The 19,565-nt window shown below is 37.0% G+C and overlaps 1 protein-coding gene and 1 long non-coding RNA gene across 4 annotated transcripts in view; one reads left to right on the forward strand and one right to left on the reverse strand.

Annotated features, from left to right (window-relative positions):
• LOC103543225 (uncharacterized) overlaps positions 1-19,565 on the forward strand; it is a 209,731-nt gene that overhangs the window by 51,741 nt on the left and 138,425 nt on the right. The window lies entirely within an intron of this gene.
• On the reverse strand, positions 13,437-16,849 carry LOC103545332 (olfactory receptor 7A17-like). The gene has a single exon (XM_008512012.2). It carries the CDS (start codon positions 14,376-14,378, stop codon positions 13,437-13,439), a length of 942 nt encoding a protein of 313 aa, XP_008510234.2. The 5' UTR covers positions 14,379-16,849.

A 19,565-nucleotide genomic window follows, 5' to 3' on the forward strand; every position in this document is an offset into this window, starting at 1 on the left:
AGATAGGTCACAGTGTACACTAAACATGAAGACAAAAATCAATAAATTGGACCTGATTACAATTAAGAATGTCTCTTCATCAAAAGACACCTTCAAGAGAGTAGGAAGGCAAGAACAGAATGGGAATAAACATTTGCAATATTTTATCTGGAAAAATCTTCTTATAGGATATGTAACTAACTCCCACAAATTATTAAGAAAAAAGACAATCTACCAGAAAAAATGGGCAAAATATGTGACTAGGAATTTTACAAAAAAGATAACCAAATGACCAACAAGTATTTGAAAAGGTGTATAACATCGTTACTTGTCAGGAAAATGCAAATTAAAACCACGATGTGATACCAATACACAGTGACTAACATAAAAACCACCAACAATACCAAGCATTGGTGTGGATAGAGTCACTGGGCTTTCATACACTGCTGTGGGTGACAGCTGCTACAACCACTTTCAAAAACTGTTAGGATCTCCTAAAATGGACTTACACATACTCTAGGACCCCAAAATTTTTCTCTTAGGTAGATACCCAATAGAAATGCCTACACATGTGCATGATTGCAAAAGAATGTTCGGAGCAGCGTTATTTGGTAATCCTCTAAACTTGAAACAACCCAAACTTGCATCAACAATAAAAGGATAAATAAAATGGGGTACATTTTTTAATAAGGTTATATGCTACAGAAATAAAAATGAACTACAGCCACATTCATAAATATGTTTGAAATTCACAAACGTAATGAAAGCAGCCTGACATAAAAGAGTAAGTTCTATATGATTCCATTTAAATAAAGTTCAAAAACAAGCAAAACTAATAAAGAAATAATAATATTTGCTACCCTTGGGGAAGAGAGGGCAGTGACTTGGGATGGGCACATGAGGGTCTCCTGGAGAGTTGGTAATGTTCTATTTCTTATAGGTACTGGTTAGCAGGTGTGTCTCCTTTGGATAATTCATTAAACTATACACTTAACGATTTCCATACTTTTAAGTGTGTATGCTATGGTTTAACACACAAATCCAATCAGTTGGATCCAGAACTTTCTTTTTTGGTTAGTCTCATGGCCAGATAGCATAGTGTTTGCTTCAAGACTCTGGAATTACATAGTGTAGACTCATATCCTGGATCTCAGCACTTCCTATTTCAGAGATCTTGGCTAAGTTACTAACTCTCCGAGCTCAAGGCTTCATCAGTAAAATGGGCTAATTATGGTACTTTTCTCATAGTTATTGATTATTAATATTAATAATCCTCTTTAATAAATATTAGCTCTTGGGGTGGTCTTTGTTGCTTTCTCTATGGACCATGGAGAAGATGGTCCATGTGGAGAAGCTGGACGATGGCATGTGGAAGGAGGAGAATGATTAGGTTTGAGTCAAGAAACATTTTGAAGTTGAAGAGTAAGTGGAAAGATATGATTTTGGGGTGAAGGAAAAACAAACCAAAGGCTTGGCTTCACCCCTTCCACTTCCTATCTTGGGCTTCCTGCCCATCTCTAAACACAGAAGGTAGGCTAACTAGGTGACCTCTAGCTGATTAGTCTTTCCAGCTATAACATTGTAGAGTCAGCAGGGCAATGAAAATGTCACCCAAAAGCCAAACACAAATGTTCATGATTGATCCAAACTGAAACTCAAAGACCCAGAAACTTGGGAGTGAAAGGAGGTCAATTCCCAGAGGTGAGATTATGGGGTATTTTGTTTTCTCCATTGAATTTTTTCTATGTTCTAATTTTCTGTCACAAGTGTGCCTCTTAATCAGAACAAAACTCCAAACATGATATATCCATGCCTATATATTTATATCCATACATTTTAAAATATAAGCACCTGCCAAATTATAGATACCAGGAAGTAGAGCGGAGAGACCATCTGGGCAGGAAAACACTATTTCTGAGGTATAAGGACCAAGCCAGCACCTGCTTGGTCCTTATACCTCGGGTCAGGACAGGTCACCCTAGGTCAGGACAGAAGTGTCACTGACTCCTCATCATTCCCGGACATTTCCTACTTTGTATTGTGCTTTTCACCCCTGCCCTCAGTTACCTACACTTTTTATTTTTCAAGCTAAAATTAGTCCAATCTTCTGTTACAATATTTCACCTTGTTCATAAAACCCAGGACCAAAGAAGGAGAATAAAAGAGTTGTATACTCACTGTATATTTCTGAAAGTAGTCTGGATGTAATGGTCACTTGCTCCAGGAAGTTGGCATAAGCAGCATTAATTAGCAATTGGAACAGGGATCCCTGCCAAGGGGAGGGATTCTCTGAGGAGCTGACTATCTCATATATATGGGAAACCCTCAGTCAGGTTCAGTGTCAACCACAAGTGTTTTCAGCTCTGACCATGCAGAACTCTGGCTGAGTGTGTGGGAAAAGATCCAAACTCTGGGAGAGTCAGACCAGGACATTCCTAGTATTCATACATTTACCCAGGGAGTGCTCATTGTGTCTGAATTATGTACAAGACACTGTACTAAGGGCAATCGAAATGGAATCAAAATTAGTAAGTAATATGTGTGCTTCATGAAACACATTCCAGTTGGATTCTCTGAACTCCTGTATTTGATAGCAAACAATGTCCAGAGAGAGGAGGGGTGACAGTGAGTGAGGAAGGTGAGATGAGGGGTCAGGCTGAGTGGATGGGATACTTACTACTGGTAGTGGACTGGAAGATTGGCTGGGTTTGGCCATGTGGAGACAGAAGGATCCCCACAGAGGAGGAGAATGAAGAAGGGCAGGTGGGCGGGGGGCATATGTAGGAAGAGTGAGGAGTTTGCTGAAGCAGAGAGAGTCGGGGTGGGAACCAGAGTGTGGGGGCCTCTGTGGTCAAGTAGGGACTGTGGGTTGGATTTGGTAGGAGCTGCAGAGTTGGGAGGGACTTTTGAGCAGAAGAGTGGGTAGGTCAGAGCTATTTTTTAGGAGGGTTCTGTGGCAGTGGTGGGTTGGATGAATGGAACTCAAATTGTTATATAAATGAGCCTTTCCATTATAATTCCATCCAAGCCTTGAGCCCTGAATTCTGAGCCCTCAATTTCTTTTAAACAGAGAAAGAGATGGTCTCCTTTAGAAAGACTTTCAGCTTCTGACTCCTTGATGTTCTGACGTAGATTCTAGCTCTGCACGGATTAGGGAAGGTGTTCGAAGTCAAGGCAGCTCAGAACTTGAAGTCATCTTCTCCTTCTTGCTTCTTGGTGATTTTCTGGGATTTTTTGTACTCGTCTTTATATCTGTTTAAAGATTTCATGAACAATAAGTGTCTGCTGAGAGTGGAGCTGTAGGCATTGAATTCTTTCAGTATGATCACTAGGGACTCAATTACTTCCTTTGTCAGGAGAATGTGAAAACATTCTTACCTGTGAGGTAAGTAGGCGAGACCCCTGTTTATGTGGGGCTTGGCTGAGTGTGAGAGACCCCAGCCAAAAGCCACACCCTAATCCCACTGAGCGGGCTGGAACCTGGCATTTGGCTCTACCCAGCACTGCTGAGTGTGTTTCCTTTCAAAATAACAGTCCTTGGTTGGTTTTGCAATTTTTCTGATCATGCAAAACATATATGCTTTTTGTAGAACATTTGGTAAACACACATGAGAGCGGTTTCTGCTTGTTGTGATATGAGTTTCCATTTCCTGTCCACTGTCCTAATCCTGTCCTTGAACTTTACCTATATCATCCCATCAAACCCTCCAGTGCCCCAAGGCCCAGATACTTCCCTCTTTCCCAGGTAGGAGACCAAGGCTCAGGAGTTACCCATTTGCCTCAAGTTATGCTTCTGATTCTAAGTACTGCAAGCAATTGGCAGTGCAATTCCATTTCTGTGGATGGTCTTTACAGAATTAGTTGTACAAAGACACAAACACACTAGGAAGTTCACAGAGAACTATTTTTCATGTTGAGAGATTAAAACCAATCTTAAAAAGCCAATCAGTTGGGGGATGGTTAAATCTTTATGAAGCATCCATATTAATGAATTCTTTTTTCATTGAGGTAAACTTAGTTTATAATGCTATGTAAATTTCAGGTGTACATTATATTTCGACTGCTGTATAGACTACATTGTGTTCATCATCAAAAGTCCAGCTGCTAGTTGTCACCATACAAATGTGCCCCTTTACACCTTTCACCCTCCCTCCATCCCCCTTCTGCTCTGGAACCACCAATCCATTCTATCTACGTATTTGTTTGTTGTTGTTTTATCTTCCACATGAGTGAAATCACACAATACTTGGCTTTCTCCTTCTGACATTTTGCTTAGCATAACCTCAAGGTACATCCATGTTGTTGCAAATGGCAAGATTTCAGATTTTTTTAATGGCTGATTTTATTTTTTTATGGGTGCTAGTATTCCATTGTGTGTATATATATATATATATATATACCACATTTTGTTTTGGCTGAGGAAGATTCGTCCTGAGCTAACATCTGCTGCCAATCTTCCTCTTTTTTCTTTTAATTGAGGAAGATTAGCCCTGAGGTAACATCTGTGCCAATCTTCCTCTACTTTATATGTGGGTCGCTGCCACAGCATGGCTTGAGTGGTGTAGGTCTGTGCTTGGGATCCAAATCCATGAACCCAGAATGCTGAAGTGGAGAGCGTCGAACTTAACCACTATGCCATGGGGTGGGCCCTGTACCTTTTTTTAAAAAAAATTATTTTATTGAGATCATAATGGCTTATAACATTGTGTAAATTTCAGGTGTACATTATTATATTTAGCTTCTGTATAGACCGCATCATGTTCACCACCAGTAGTCTAGTTTTATCTGTCACTGTACATATGTGCCCTTTTACCCCTTTTGTCCTCTCTTCACCTCCTTCCCCTCAGGTAACACAAATCTGTTGTCCTTATCTATGCATTTGTTTATCTTCCACATATGAGTGAAATCATACAATATTTGTCTTTCTCTGTCTGACTTATTTTCTTAGCATAATACCCTCAAGGTCCATCCGTGTTATTGAAAATGGGGCAATTTTGTCTTTTTTATGGCTGAGTAGTATTCTATTCTATATGTATATATACACAAACCAAATCTTTTATGCATTCATCCCTTCATGGGCACTTGGTTGCTTCCACATCTTGGCTATTGTGAATAATGCTGTGATGAACATAAGGGTGCATATATCTTTTTGAATTGTTGATTTCATGTATTTTGGATAAATACCCAGTAGTGGAATAGCTGGATCATATGGTATTCCTATTTTTAATTTTTTGAGAAATCTCCATCCTGTTTTCCATAGTGGCTGCACCAGTTTGCATTCCCACCAGCAGTGTATGAGTGTTCACTTTTCTCTACATCCTCTCCAACACTAGTTATTTCTTGTCTTGTTAATTATATCCATTTTGATGGGTGTGAGGTGATATCTTATTGTAGTTTTGATTTGCGTTCCCCTCATAATTAGTGATGTTGAACATCTTTTCATGTGCCTGTTGGCCATCTGTATATCTTTGGAAAAATGTCTGTTCATATCCTCTGTCCATTTCTTGATTGGGCTGTTCATTTTTTGGCTGTTGGGTTGTATAAGTTCCTTATATATTTTGGAAATTAACCTTTTGTCAGATATATGATTTGCAAATATTTTCTCTCATTTGGTGGGTTGTCTTTTGGTTTTGTTGATGATTTCCTTTGCCTTGCAGAAGCTTTTTAATTTTATGTAGTCTCATTTTTTTTTTTTTCCATTTGCTTCCCTTGCCTGAGTAGACATGGTATTTAAAAAGACACTGCTAAGAGTGATGTCAAAGAGCATAGTGCCTGTTTTTTTCTGGGAGCTTTATGGTTTTAGGTCTCACATTCAAGTCTTTAATCCATTTTGAGTTAATTTTTGTGTATGGTGTAAGATGATGGTCTACTTTCGTCCTTTTGCATGTGGCTGTCCAGTTTTCCCAAAACCATTGTTGACGACACTTTCCTTTCTCCGTCATATGGTCTTGGCTACTTTGTCGAAAATGAGCTGTCCATAGATGTGTGGGTTTATTTCTGGGCTCTCAATTCTGTTCCATTGATCCTTATGTCTTTTTGTGCCAGTACCATGCTGTTTTGGTTACTATAGCTTTGTAGTATATTTTGAAATCAGGGAGTGTGATACCTCCAGCTTCGTTCTTTTTTTCTCAGGATACCTTTGGCTATTTGGGGCCTTTTGTTGTTCCATATAAATTTTGGGATTCTTTGTTCTATTTCTGTGAATAATGTTGTTATGACTTTGAGACAGCATCGATCTGTAGATTGTTTTAGGGAGTATGGACATTTTAACTATGTTAATTCTTCCAGTCCAAGAGCATGGACTGTCTTTCCATTTCTTTGTGTCTTCTTCCATTTCTTTCAACAATATTTTACAGTTTTCAGTGTACAGATCTTTCACCTCTTTGGTTAAGTTTATTCCTAGATATTTTATTCATTTTGTTGCAATTGTAAATGGGATTACATTCTTAATTTCTCTTTCTGCTAGTTCATTATTAGTGTATAGAAATGCAGCTGATTTTTGTATGTTGATTTTGTATCTTTCAACTTGACTGTATTCACTTATTATTTCTAAAAGTTTTTTAATGGATTCTTTATGGTTTTCTATATATATATACACAAAATCATGTCATCTGCAAATACTGACAGTTTCACTTCTTCCTTTCCAATTGGATCCCTTTTATTTCTTTTTCTTGCCTAATTGCTCTGGCTAAGACCTCCAATACTATGTTAAGTAACAGTGGTGAAAGTGAGCATCCTTGTCTGGTTCCTGCTCTTAGAGAGACTGCTTTCAGTTTTTCTCCATTGAGGATGATATTAGCTGTGGTTTGTCATATATAGCCTTTATTATGTTGAGGTACTTTCCTTCTACACCTATTTTATTCAGAGTTGCTTTTTTTTTTATCATAAATGGATGCTGTATCTTGTCAAATGCTTTTTCTGCATCTATTGAGATGATCATGTGATTTTTATTCTTCATTTTGTTAATGTGGTGTATCACATTGATTGATTTGTGGATGTTGAACCATCCCTGCATTCCTGGAATAAATCCCAGTTGATCATAGTGTATGAACTTTTCAATGTATTGTTGTATTTGGTTTCCTAATATTTTGCTGAGGGTTTTTGCATCTATGTTCATCAGCAATTTTGGCCTGTAATTTTCCTTTTTTGTGTTGTCCTTGTCTGGTTTTGGTACCAGAGTAATTTTGGCTTTGTAGGATGAGTTAGGAAGCTTCCCTTCCTCTTCAATGTTTTGGACGAGTTTGAGAAGGATAGCTATTAAGTCTTCCTTGAATGTTTGGTAGAATTCACCAGGGAAGCCACCTGGTCCTGGACTTTTATTTTTTGGGAGGTTTTTGATTACTGTTTTGATCTCCTTACTGGCAATTGGTCTGTTCAGATTCTCTATTTCTTCTTGATTCAGTTTTGGAAGGTTGTATATTTCTAAGAATGTGTCTATTTCTTCTAGATTATCCAATTTGTTGGCGTATAGTTTTTCAATGTATTCTCTCATAATCTTTTGTATTTCTGTAGTATCCATTGTAATTTCTCCTCTCTCATGTCTAATTTTATTTATTTGAGCCTTGTCTCTTTTTTCTTAGTGAGTCTGGCTAAGGGATGGTCAATTTTGTTTGTCTTCTCAAAGAAACAGCTCTTTGTTTCATTGATCCTTTTTACTGTTTTTTTGTTTCAATTTCATTTATTTCTGCTCTAATTTCTATTATTTCCCTCCTTCTGCTGACTTTGAGCTTTTTTGTTCTTCTTTTGCTAATTCTATTAGGTGTGGTTTGAGATTGCTTGTTTGAGATTTTTCTTGATTGTTAAGATAGGCCTGTGTTGCAATGAATTTCCCTCTTGTGTGTACATATTTTGTTGAGTCCAAAGAAAATGTTCAAAGGTAAAGTTGTGGGTATGTATATATGCGTGTGTGTACTTGGATCCGCATTTTAACTTTAATAAACATACACACATATAAATACACAAACACAGCCTCATTTATAATCTCATATTTTATGTTGAAAGGAAACTTGAGAGAAAGTAGGAGATGATAGAAATCAAAAGAATGAATGTTTGAATTGACATGAAATTAAAAGAGAATAAAAATATAGACACAAAAATTTAAATTAAACATAGACATAAATTTAAATTATAAATTACTTTTCTATTCTTAATGCCTCAAAGGCATCAAAATCTGAAGCACATTTACTTTGGTGCATGAGAAATTCTCCATTAACTAAAGAGACTGAATGCCTCCAAATTGATTCCAATTTCTTCTACTTATGGTGGGATTACAGCAGAGTATGCCTTTCTCCAGGGGAAGCTAAATGAATGAATTGATATGCTTAATCTCAGTTTCCTGAATAAAATTTTATTGGATAAATGTTTCTATTCAATTCCTAATGCTAATGTAAAATTACCACACTGGTGACTTAAAACAAACACATTTATGCTCTTACAATTCTGGGGGTCAAAGGCCTGAAATGGGTCTCATTGAGCTAAAATCAAGATGCTTGCTTGGCTGGGTTCCTTCTGGAGGCTGCAGGGAAGAATCAATTTACTTTCCTATTCCAAGCTCATATTATAGTACAAAAATATCTAAAGATATTTCTTATAAATAACAAATATTTCATAATGAGGGAGAGCTCTTAACTTGTGATATAAATATGAAATTTCCTGATTGTTTTGGAAATGTGTCACGAAGCCAAGGTATGTGGCACTCAAGGTTTATATCAAAGGAACTTAGTTCTACCCTTTGTCAAAAAGGAAAATAGCAATTCTATGTAAATATCAGGGACTGTGTCTCCACCACAAGTCGATAGTTTGAAGATTCAAGGGATCTAATCCAGATGGGTTGCTCAGTCTTAGACTTTGGAGAAAGTTTTAAATCAGGATTGAGATAAGGGACTGCTGCAACGTTAGACTTCTGGAAGCCAGCAGAAATCATGAGAAAGAACTAATAAAAACTGAATTCACTTAATTCTAACCTGGTCTAATGGGAACACAAAATTTAGAGACAAACTTTTCTTCTCTTCAGACTAGTTTCCCACGGAGAAATCAGATGTCTGGAGGTTGGGGTAACAAGAAGGAAATGTGACAAATAAGCAGACATAAGGAGCTGTAAATATCTCCTCTGCTGTAGTCTCTTGGTGTGTGCACATGTGGGCCGGAGCAGACCTGGTTGTCGCTTTTGGAGTTCTAAGTTTGGCTGGGGGACTGATGCTTCACTCCTTTCTGCTGTCTTGTCTGGGAGAGAGCTTAAGTCTCCATCATCAATCATCCAAAAGGAATTCGGACTTCCACACAGTGGAGACCTTCCCTTCAGACTACCCATCCAGGTGAGTCTGAGAGCCTGGTATGTACTGAAAGAAGGGGTCAGAGAGAATCACCTGACAGCCACCAGCCTAGCCCAGAGCCTAGAGATCTCTATAGTTGTCTCCTTGTCTGATTAAGTAAATATGAATTTATTTATGATGGAAAAAAGGGAAGTGAACTTTGAACTCACAACATATGGGTAATTGTTGATAATTAGGAGATGGAAGTCCTGTTAGGGGAGGGAATGGGAGGCATAAAGTGCTTCCAGTAAAAGTAGAACATATCCAAGGAGCTGTGAAATTAAAAGGAGTAGAAAAATAGGGTACTATGCATGGAAGAATGTCCAGTGCAATGAGGACATTTCTTTTTTATATTTAAGATGGGGTATATTCAAATATGTTTCCATATTGATAGGAAAGATCTAGACCAGTGTATTGCTTGTGAATATTGCCTTGCAATAGTAATTCATGAGACATGCATTTCATGGTATCTTCTTTCACTCTGGGTATTCACATAAAAAAGTTTTTATTTGATAGGTAAAAAATGGTATGCTAAATGCTTTACTTTGCAATTATTTCATTACCCGTGACCAGAATATATTCGTGGGTTACTTATTCATGTATTTTCTTTATTGTAAAATTGTCTGTACAAATGCTTTACATTTGTATAATGGGGTCAGAGGGTTTTTATTCCTGTTTTTGGTTGCATTCTTCCAAACAAGGAATTAAAGTTTTTTTCACCAATTTTGCTGTTAGTCATTGAGTTCTTTTACGTATGTATAGATGTATATGCAGGGATTTGTGGGTGTTTATTAATAAAGTGAAGTCAAATCTATCACTCAGTCATTTTGTGTCCTCTCTATTGTTTTTTTAGATTTTTCTTCTTTTTTTCTGAGGAAGATTCGCCCTGAGCTAACATCTGTTGCCCATCTACCTCTTTTTGTATATGAGCTGCCACCACAGCGTGGCCACTGACAGATGAGTGGTGTAGGTTCACACCCAGGAACTGAACCCAGGCCACCAAAGTGGAACACACCAAACTTAACCAGTAGGCCACCAGGGCTGGCCCTAGATTTAATTTTTTTTTTTTTTGCTGAAAGAATTTAGCTGTCACTTTAATATTCTTCACTTGCAAATCCTTTCTATAAACAAAAAAAAGAAGTGAATGTTCTTCTGTATACTTAGTGCTAATAAATCACCCTTTACACATATTGCCAACTAGTTTTCACATTCTGTCATTTCTTATTCCTTTTGGCCTTAGATCTATTTCTAAAAGTGGCATCGTATTTAACTGTAATCTTGAAAGCATGTTCTTTACCTCTGACTAAGAATTACCTCTGCCTCCCATAAGCATATTTGAATCCACATAGCTTTATATAAGATGAAATTATAACTTAGATGCTGCTTCCTCTGAATTTTAAAAGCCCTTCTATTATATTCTTTTATTTCCAAGTAATTGGAAATTTATTCTGGAATTAGTGACCCATATTCATATCACTAAATTATATTTTATGTTTTTATATAGGGAAGTTTTAGACTGTCATTCAATTTTGTTTCCTACAACTGTTTTGATACCACTATACTTAACCTTATTTCATTCCTACTGACAATCTTTATTGCATAAGTTTTTAGCTTTTTAAAAAACTTCTCTTCCTGTGCTATGCATGTGTACATACTCATATACTTTTATACAAAATCATGAACAGTATCTTGTACCCATCATAAATCGTCTTTTTGTTTCAGTGCAGTCTTTTTTCTCTTTTTCTTTTTATGTTAAAACTCTTATTCTCCACCACAGGCAATGTTGTTCCCCCAGGGGACATTGAACAGTGTCCAGAGACATTTTTGGCTGTCACATGGGGAGTTGTCAGAAGAGGCCAGGAATGCTCTAAACATCCTCCAATACACAGGATACAACCCACCAAAAAGAATGATCTGATCCAGAATGTTGATAGTGCCAAGACTGAGAAAACTTGAGTTAAAAAAAAGTCTGTATTTTAATATTTATAGCTGGCTTCAGGTGGTTTCCCAAATGTGTAACACTTCACATTTCTGCCACCAAAATTAGAGAATCTTCTTCTGCTACCTGTTTAAAAATTTCACCCCCATTAAATGAGAGAGATCTTTACGTTGTCTCACAGGCTGATGGATGTGAAAGAGATTTCTTGTTGTTTCCTGAAAGTATTACTCAATTTGGGCAAATATTCATACATTTGATCACCATGTTCATTATTATGCACCCATCATTACTATATGTCCATGAATTATATGCCTATGGTTCTACAGTTACTAGCGTTTCAAGTAATTTTTACAAATTATGGTTTATTGACTTTTGGTTGGATATGTTGTCCATAAAAAAGTTTGAAATTTTATATAGTTAAACATGTATACTTCTGATTTTCTTGCCTTAATTATGATGGATTTACCTACTTGTAGCTTTTATATGTATTTTTTTAAACATGTTCACCTACAATGTACTGTTTCCCTTTACATTGAGGTCCTTAACCCCTCTGAATTTTTTAAGTCATGTGAGATAGGGAACCCCTTCCTTTTGTTCCAGATGGCTAGCCATTTATGGTAGCTTTTATGAAATAATCAACCTTTATGCTCTAAATTGAAGTATACCATGTCATATATTAAATGTCCATATGTACTGAGATAAATTCAACAAATAACAGAGTATCTGCTACATGCCAGAGAGTTCTAGGTACATTTGATGTTATATTCTCTTATGTCAAGGTCTTTGATAAATTAATTATTGATTCATATTGATATTGTTCAATTACTGTTATTTTACATCATATTTCAGTTAGTTTTCAATGTTCCATTCAATTTTGTATAATACAGTTGTATGAAACTACTCTATTTAACTGGTTTTATTATCTATGCCAATGCTTTTATTTCATGACTCCTCATTTTCTTAAATTTTTTTCTATACAAGTGCACATATATTCACATACCACTTTGGAAAACTGCAGTGAACAATGCAAGGAAGGCCTTTCTTCTTTAGTACTTACATTATACCGGTAAAGTCACAGTACAATGACATAAATGTGTGTATGACATAATGTCCTCAGGCATAAATCTTATGGAGAAATTTATTCAGAGTCAGAGGATGGATTACCATGGCATGTGCAGAATTTTATAGAGTATTTGTCAAAAAAAGAGATCAAAACTCAAAGCCCAGGAAAAAGAAAGAAGCCACATTAGAAAAGTGAAAGGACATGGCTCACACTATAAGATTGTATAAAATCCAATTGTTCAAATAAATATGAAATAGGCAGAGAAAAAACAAGTCTTCTACTGCATCATAAATAACGTGTCCAACTTTTGTTGCTCTTTGCATATTTCCTTTGGTAAAGTGTTGGTTTATTCTCTTAGCACATTTTTCTCTTGGAGTGTTCAGTCGTAAGGTGATTGACACCATAAGGATGTCACTACTTTTGTCTTCTGGTCAAATTTATTTTTGCTCCTTTATTATTTTTGCTGATCATCAAGGTCATATCAGGTTGGTGTATTTATTATAATTTGTCTTTCAATGAAGACTCCTCTTGGAGATATGTGTTTGATAATCATTTTGTCAGTGACCAAGGTAGGCATTGTGAGCACCAAGCTGAAAGAGAAAAGGATCCCACTGGTATGTTAAAGTCTATATTATGAAGAAGAGCAGTTAAGATGGTGATATACAAGGAAATGTCAAACATAAAAGTGAAAAACAGTGGTCTCACAATTTTTTCTATTGTAAAATTATAGAAATTGCCTTGGTCGTCAAGTGTAGTTTTTTCCATAGGAGTAGTACAACTCATGACATTGCTTCTAGTAAAACAAAAGAAAAATTATTTGGTATGATATACATCATTTGAGAAAAATTATTCTGAATAAATCCATATTGTCGCATTAGGTAAATGGGAATTTCCAAATATTTCTGATCCATGGTTGGAAACAAATTTGGCCAATTAGGATAACAACAAAGAGAAAACTGTTGGATATCAGAGAGAGCAGAAAGCTTAGTAAAGTGAGTTACATAAATCGAGTAGAGAAGTCAAGGTCAAAGAAATGGAAATTCCAGGAAACAAAGAAAGAGCAATATTCTTCACAGTCTGATCAAATAATCACCATTTCTGAATCTGAGGCTTTGACCTCTGCAATCATGGGACTTCTTCAGTCCTAAGATAATTTTGTGGTTTCCTTCACAAAGAAGGCTTTCAGGGCCCTCTTTATGTCTTTATTCCTCAAACTGTAGATGAAGGGGTTCAGCATGGGTGTGACCACAGTGTACATCACTGAGGCTGTTGCACTTGAGTGTGAGCTGTGAGTAGCAGCTGAGCTAAGGTATACACCTAGCATTGTACAATAAAATAGGGAGACAACTGAGAGGTGAGATGCACAGGTGGAAAATGCTTTATACTTCCCTTGAGCTGATGAGATTCCACGTATGCAGGAAACTATCTTAGAGTATGAGTAAAGGATACCAGCAAAAGGACCACCACCCATCAGGACAGCTGCAAAATACATCACCATGTTATTAATAAATGTGTCAGAACAGGCAAGTTGGACCATCTGATTCAGTTCACAGAAAAAGTGAGGGATTTCCAAGTTGGTACAGAAGGAAAGCTGCAACACCATTAAGCTTTGTAACAAGGAATTCAGGATACACATGATCCAGGACACCAGAACCAGCAGTCCACAGAGCCGGAGGTTCATGATGACTGTATAGTGCAGGGGATGGCAGATGGCCACAAACCGGTCATAGGCCATTACTGTCAGGAGAAAGATGTCCAACACTGCAGAGAGTGTGAAAAAATAAATCTGCGTGATGCAATCTTCATAGGTGATAGCTTTACTCTCTGTCTGGATGTTCCACAGCATCTTTGGGATGGTGGTGGAAGTGAAACAGATGTCTACAAAGGACAAGTTGGAGAGGAAGAAGTACATGGGTGTGTGGAGGTGGGAGTCTGAGATGGTGGCCAGGATGATGAGCAGGTTTCCAAACACAGTGATCAGGTACATGGAGAGGAAAAGCCCAAATATGAGAGGTTGCAATTCTGGTTCTTCTGAAAATCCCAAGAGAAGAAATTCTGAAATTTGTGTATCATTGCCTGGTTCCATGTGATTGAGGTGACTTCCAGGAAAGAGGAAATAACATGACTACTTTTCAAACAAACTTGCATTACTCACATATTTGAAATTCTACAATTTATATTCTACCATCAAGAAATTAATTTTAATATTTTGTGTATTCATCTGGTTCCTTTTAGGGTATCCTCCATACCACCTATGGTATGGAATTCTTATTCCAGTCAGCTTTCCCCCTAAGTAATCATGTTTTCTACAGTTTTAATGAGAAATTCTTCATGTATTTCAGGAATATATATTTTTCTTTCTTTCTTTCTTAGTTCTCTATTTTTTTAATTGCAGTAACATTGGATTATAACATTATATAGCTTTCGGATGTACATCGGCCATTTGTGACAATATGGATGGACCTTGAGAGTATTTCAGGAATACATTGAGTGCTGTCCATGAGGCACTATCTAGGCAATAAGTATAGGGTGCTGAAGAACAAAAGTCCTTGCAATTCATTCATGGAGAAAGAATATATAAGTAAGCAATAAAATTATATAACATTCATATGGTAACAAGTGGTATAAAGAAAAGGAAAACAGATATAAAGAAGAGAATGATTAGAGTGTTCTATTTTTCATGAGTATTTAGGCAAGATATGCAAACAAGGTGACATGTGAACAGAGACTTCAAGTAAGAGGGAGAGAAATGCAAGGTTGTGTGGGGAAGTGAATGCCTTGTAGAGAGAATGGCTGGTGTGAATACCCCGAGGAAGGTGCTTATTTCAAATGTTCAAGTCAAAAAAAGTGAAGCCAGTGTTGCAAGGTGAATGAGCATGAGTAAGAGTGAGGGGAGATGGTGTCAGACATGTTGAGGAGTGAAGTGGCCTCTCTGCTGCTGCTGAAACCTCAAGGCACAGGGACTCCCTCATCCATACTACCTCATTCACTTTATTAATCTTGTTGCAAAGGCATCCCATGAATTGAAATCGATCCCCTCCTTAGTACCTTCTTTTGATTGAATACTGGCCCCTGTATTGTAAGAATCACCTTAGAATGTATGAGTCCTTCTACCCGTGTTCTGCGGACTGCTCACACTACACAAGTCACACACACAGCACACCATGGCCTCTTGGGTTGTGTTATTTCCTTGTTTTTCTCAGCGTCATCTATGCTAGGAATAGATACAACCCAAGCTGGCCAGGTCAATGATCTTTCCCAGTATAATGTAGAAATGATTCCCAGAAATTCCAATTCTTAAGCCTCCCACAGACAAATAAACTCGGTGCTCCACATTAGGATGACTATTTTTTGCCATGTATTTAAACAAACATAAAAAAATCTGTTCAATAAATGGAGAAACAGAGTGAGAGGAATGAAATGGATGAGGAGGAAAAAAGGTCTATGAGCTCAGATGGTCCCTGGGAGACTGTGAGGAAGCATAATCTCCCTTGGTTCTGGCAGCGTTCCAACCCTGATTACATTCCTTTGATGCCCAGCAAAAATAATAAGAGGACAAAAATTAACTTGTCCAAAAGACAAAAGTAGTGATATCGTTATGGTGTCAAACACCTTACATATTGTGCACCCAAGAGAAAATGAGCAAAGGGATAAACCAGTACTTCACAAAAGAAAATGTATACAATATAACGAAGTTGGGCATTTTTAGTATCAAGCACAAGTCTTGCTTTTCTTGTGCCTTATTCCATAATTATTTGACCAATTAGTTTTTGTATGGTCCGATAGGGGATGAGATTAGCCCATCTCTCTCTTTTCTTATGTGGCATCTTTTCTTTGTTACTTTTGGGCTTTGGGTTTTGATCTCTCTTTTGACAAACCCAATGGGCACACTCTAATCTTGTTTCTAGACTTTATCCAATGTGCAAAGGCCTATCAGACTATACTTTCTAAATCCTGCACATGCCGTGACAATGCTACCTTTTTATACTGAATAAGATTCTTCATATGATTACACCTGAGGACATTACATCATATACACATTTATTTCATTGTGATGCATGATCCAAAAGAGCAGGGACTTTTCACTCTGTTCACTTTTCTATTTTTCACAAAGGTATGTGAGTATATGTTCACTTGTACAGAGACAAATCTAAGAATATGAAAAGTGATAAAATGAAACAAGTGAACAGATAATAAAACCAAGTTAAAATGAGTAAATTTTTTTTAAAGATTGGCACCTGAGCTAACACCTGTTACCAATCTTCTTTTTTCTTCTTCTCCCCAAAGCTCCCCAGTAGGAGGTTGGATATTGTAGCTGCAAATCCTCTGGTTGTGCTAAGTGGGATGTCACCTCAGCATGGCCTGATGAGTGGTGCCATGTCCATGCAAGGTTGTATTTCAATTTAGTTATAAAAGCCTAGATTGTTAAATAAAAGCTTACATAAATGACTATCTGTTTGGAAGAACATGAAATTAGTCCCCTCTCTCAGACATTTTACAAAAAAATCAGAGGGATTACAATCTCAGTGTAACAGTACCCAATACATTTTAGATGAACATCTCAAAAAAAATACATAAAAATATACAGGTGGGCCAAACCATCTTCAATAAAGAAAGAAACTCAGTAGTAAGAGGATAGACATATTTAAATAAAATTAAAATTCTGTATGGTCAAAAATATGCTCCAAAAATCAGTTGAGAAACAATGATCTGTAGAAATCATTTGAAATGGTGGTAACTGTAGGAAAAAATGGGCAAATATGATATGGGAATGTAAAAGTAATAGGTGAATCAAAATGGTGGTCAAATATATGAAGTTTGGTGAAACTGAGTAATAGTTTAAGAAAACAACAAGAAGTCTGTTTCATACCCATCAGCCTGGGAAAAAAAATAAAGAGCTGTCACATTGATTGGGGTTGGAACTTTAAACTGGTTACAAAAGGGTTACTCTGTTAGTTTGCTGGCAGAGAAGTGTTACAAGGTTCAAAAACAACCTGAACACGCCTATAAATATTACAAATAATGATATTCATCAACTCGAGTTTTTTCAGTCTCAGGACTATTGACATTCTGGGACAGATTATCCTCTGTGAAGAGGTGTGTCCTATACATTAAAGAATGTTTAGAGCATCTCCGGCCACCACTCATGACTCTCCAGTGTGACAGCCAAATATGCCTTTGGACATTCCTCAATGTGCCCTGGGCGACAAAATTGCTCCCTTTTAGTACTACAGTTTAAATTTAACAATATTAAATTTTTTTAAGCATTGATATACTAGCAATTTAGTGATAAAGAATAGGAAAGATCATCAAAAGTGTGAGTAGCACAGCTACACTATGAAATATTATGCAGCCACTGAAATAAATGCATTAATTAATTAAGCAAAGAAACACAGCGATCTCTTCCTTCTGGACTAGGTTCAATTGGCTTTCAGGTGACAACAGGTGAATGTTCTTGGCTTCCATTCTGTCTGACCTTCTCATGCAAGGTCAACTGGGTTGTTGGACTCACCTGGATGGAAACTCTAAGAAAAAGGTCTCTGTAGGGAAGTCTGAATTCCTTCCTGGATAGTTATTGATGGAGACTAGAGCTCTGTCCCCAGACAAGACAGCAGGAAGGAATAAGGCATCAGTCCCCCAGCCCGAAACAGGACTCCAAACAAACAGAAACCATGTTCCCTCTATCCCAAGTTTACACACACTGAGAGACTGAAGATGAGGAGATATTTACAGCTCCCCATATCTGCTCATTAGGCACATTTCCCTCTTGTTACCAAAACCTCTAAGCACATGATTCCCCTGTGGAAAACTGTTTTAGACAGAAAGAAAATTTTCCTAATGGTTCTCTACTCCCAAGAGATCAGTTAGGAGTCAAGTGAATCCAGTTTTTTTTTCACTCCTCCGTGAACTTGCCTTCCTTCCAGATCTCTAAATCTCCTATCACTTAATCTCAGCCCGGAGTTAAAGTTCTCTCCAAGATGAAGACTGAGGAACCTATCTGGATTAGGTCTTTTGTGTCTTCAAAGCATTGACTTATGGTGAGGGCAAAACCCTGACATCTCTAGAAAATTTCTGTTTTCCTTTTTAACAGAGAGAGAATTGTGTTTCTTTCTCTTTCTTTCTTTCTTTTCTTTTTCTTTCTGTCTCTTATTTTTAAAAATTATTTCAGAGTTTACATTGGCTTATAATTTTTGTAAATTTCAGGTGTACCTTATTCTATATCAGTTTCTGTATAGATTGCATTGTATTCTCCAACAATAGTCTAGGTTTTATCTGTCACCATACCTATGTGCCCCTTTACCTAAACTTTTCACCCTTCCCCTACCTCCTTCCCTTCTGCTAACCACTAATCTGTTTTCCTTACTCGTGTGTTTATCTTCCACATATGAGTGAAAACATACAGTGTTTGTCTTTCTCTGTCTGACTATTTTGCTTAGCATAATACACTCGAGGTCCATCTATCTTGTTGCAAATGGGACAATTTTGTCTTTTTTTTAAGGCTATGTAGTTTTCCATTGTATATATGTGTGTGTGTGTGTGTGTGTGTATGTATACATATGTACCACATCTTCTTTATCCATTCATCTGTTGATAGGCACTTGGGTTGCTGCCATATCTTGGCTATTGTGAATAATGACGTGGTGAACATAGGAATTCATAAATCTCTTTGAATTGTTGATTTCACGTTTTTTTGGATAAATACTCAGTAGTAGGATAGCTGGATCATATGGTATTCCTATTTTTAACTTTTTGAGAAATCTCCATACTGTTTTCTGTAGTGTTGTACCCGTTTGCAGTCCCACCAGCACTGTATGAGGGTTCCCTTTTCTCTACATCCTCTCCAACGCTAGTTATTTCTTGTCTTATTAATTATAGCCATTTTGATGGGTGTGAGGTGATATCTCATTGTAGTTTTGATTTGCATTTTTTTACTAATTAGTGATGTTGAACATCTTTTAATGTGCCTAGTGGCCATCTGTTTATCTTCTTTGGCAAAATGTCTGTTCATATCCTTTTTGATTGCGTTGTTCATCTTTTCGTTGCTGAGTTGTATAAGTTCCTTATATATTTTGGAAATTAACCCCTTGTTGGATATATGATTTGCCATTTTTTTTCTCCCATTTGGTGCGTTGGCGTTTTGTTTTGTTGATGATTTCCTTTGCCTTGCAGTAGCTTTTTAGTCTGATGTAGTCCCATTTGTTCATTCTTTCTTTTGTTTCCCTGCCTGAGTAGACATGGTATTCAAAAAGATACTGCTAAGACCGATGTCAAA

Source organism: Equus przewalskii, chromosome 20, assembly GCF_037783145.1.
Source record: "Equus przewalskii isolate Varuska chromosome 20, EquPr2, whole genome shotgun sequence".
NCBI classification, from domain to species: Eukaryota; Metazoa; Chordata; class Mammalia; order Perissodactyla; family Equidae; genus Equus; species Equus przewalskii.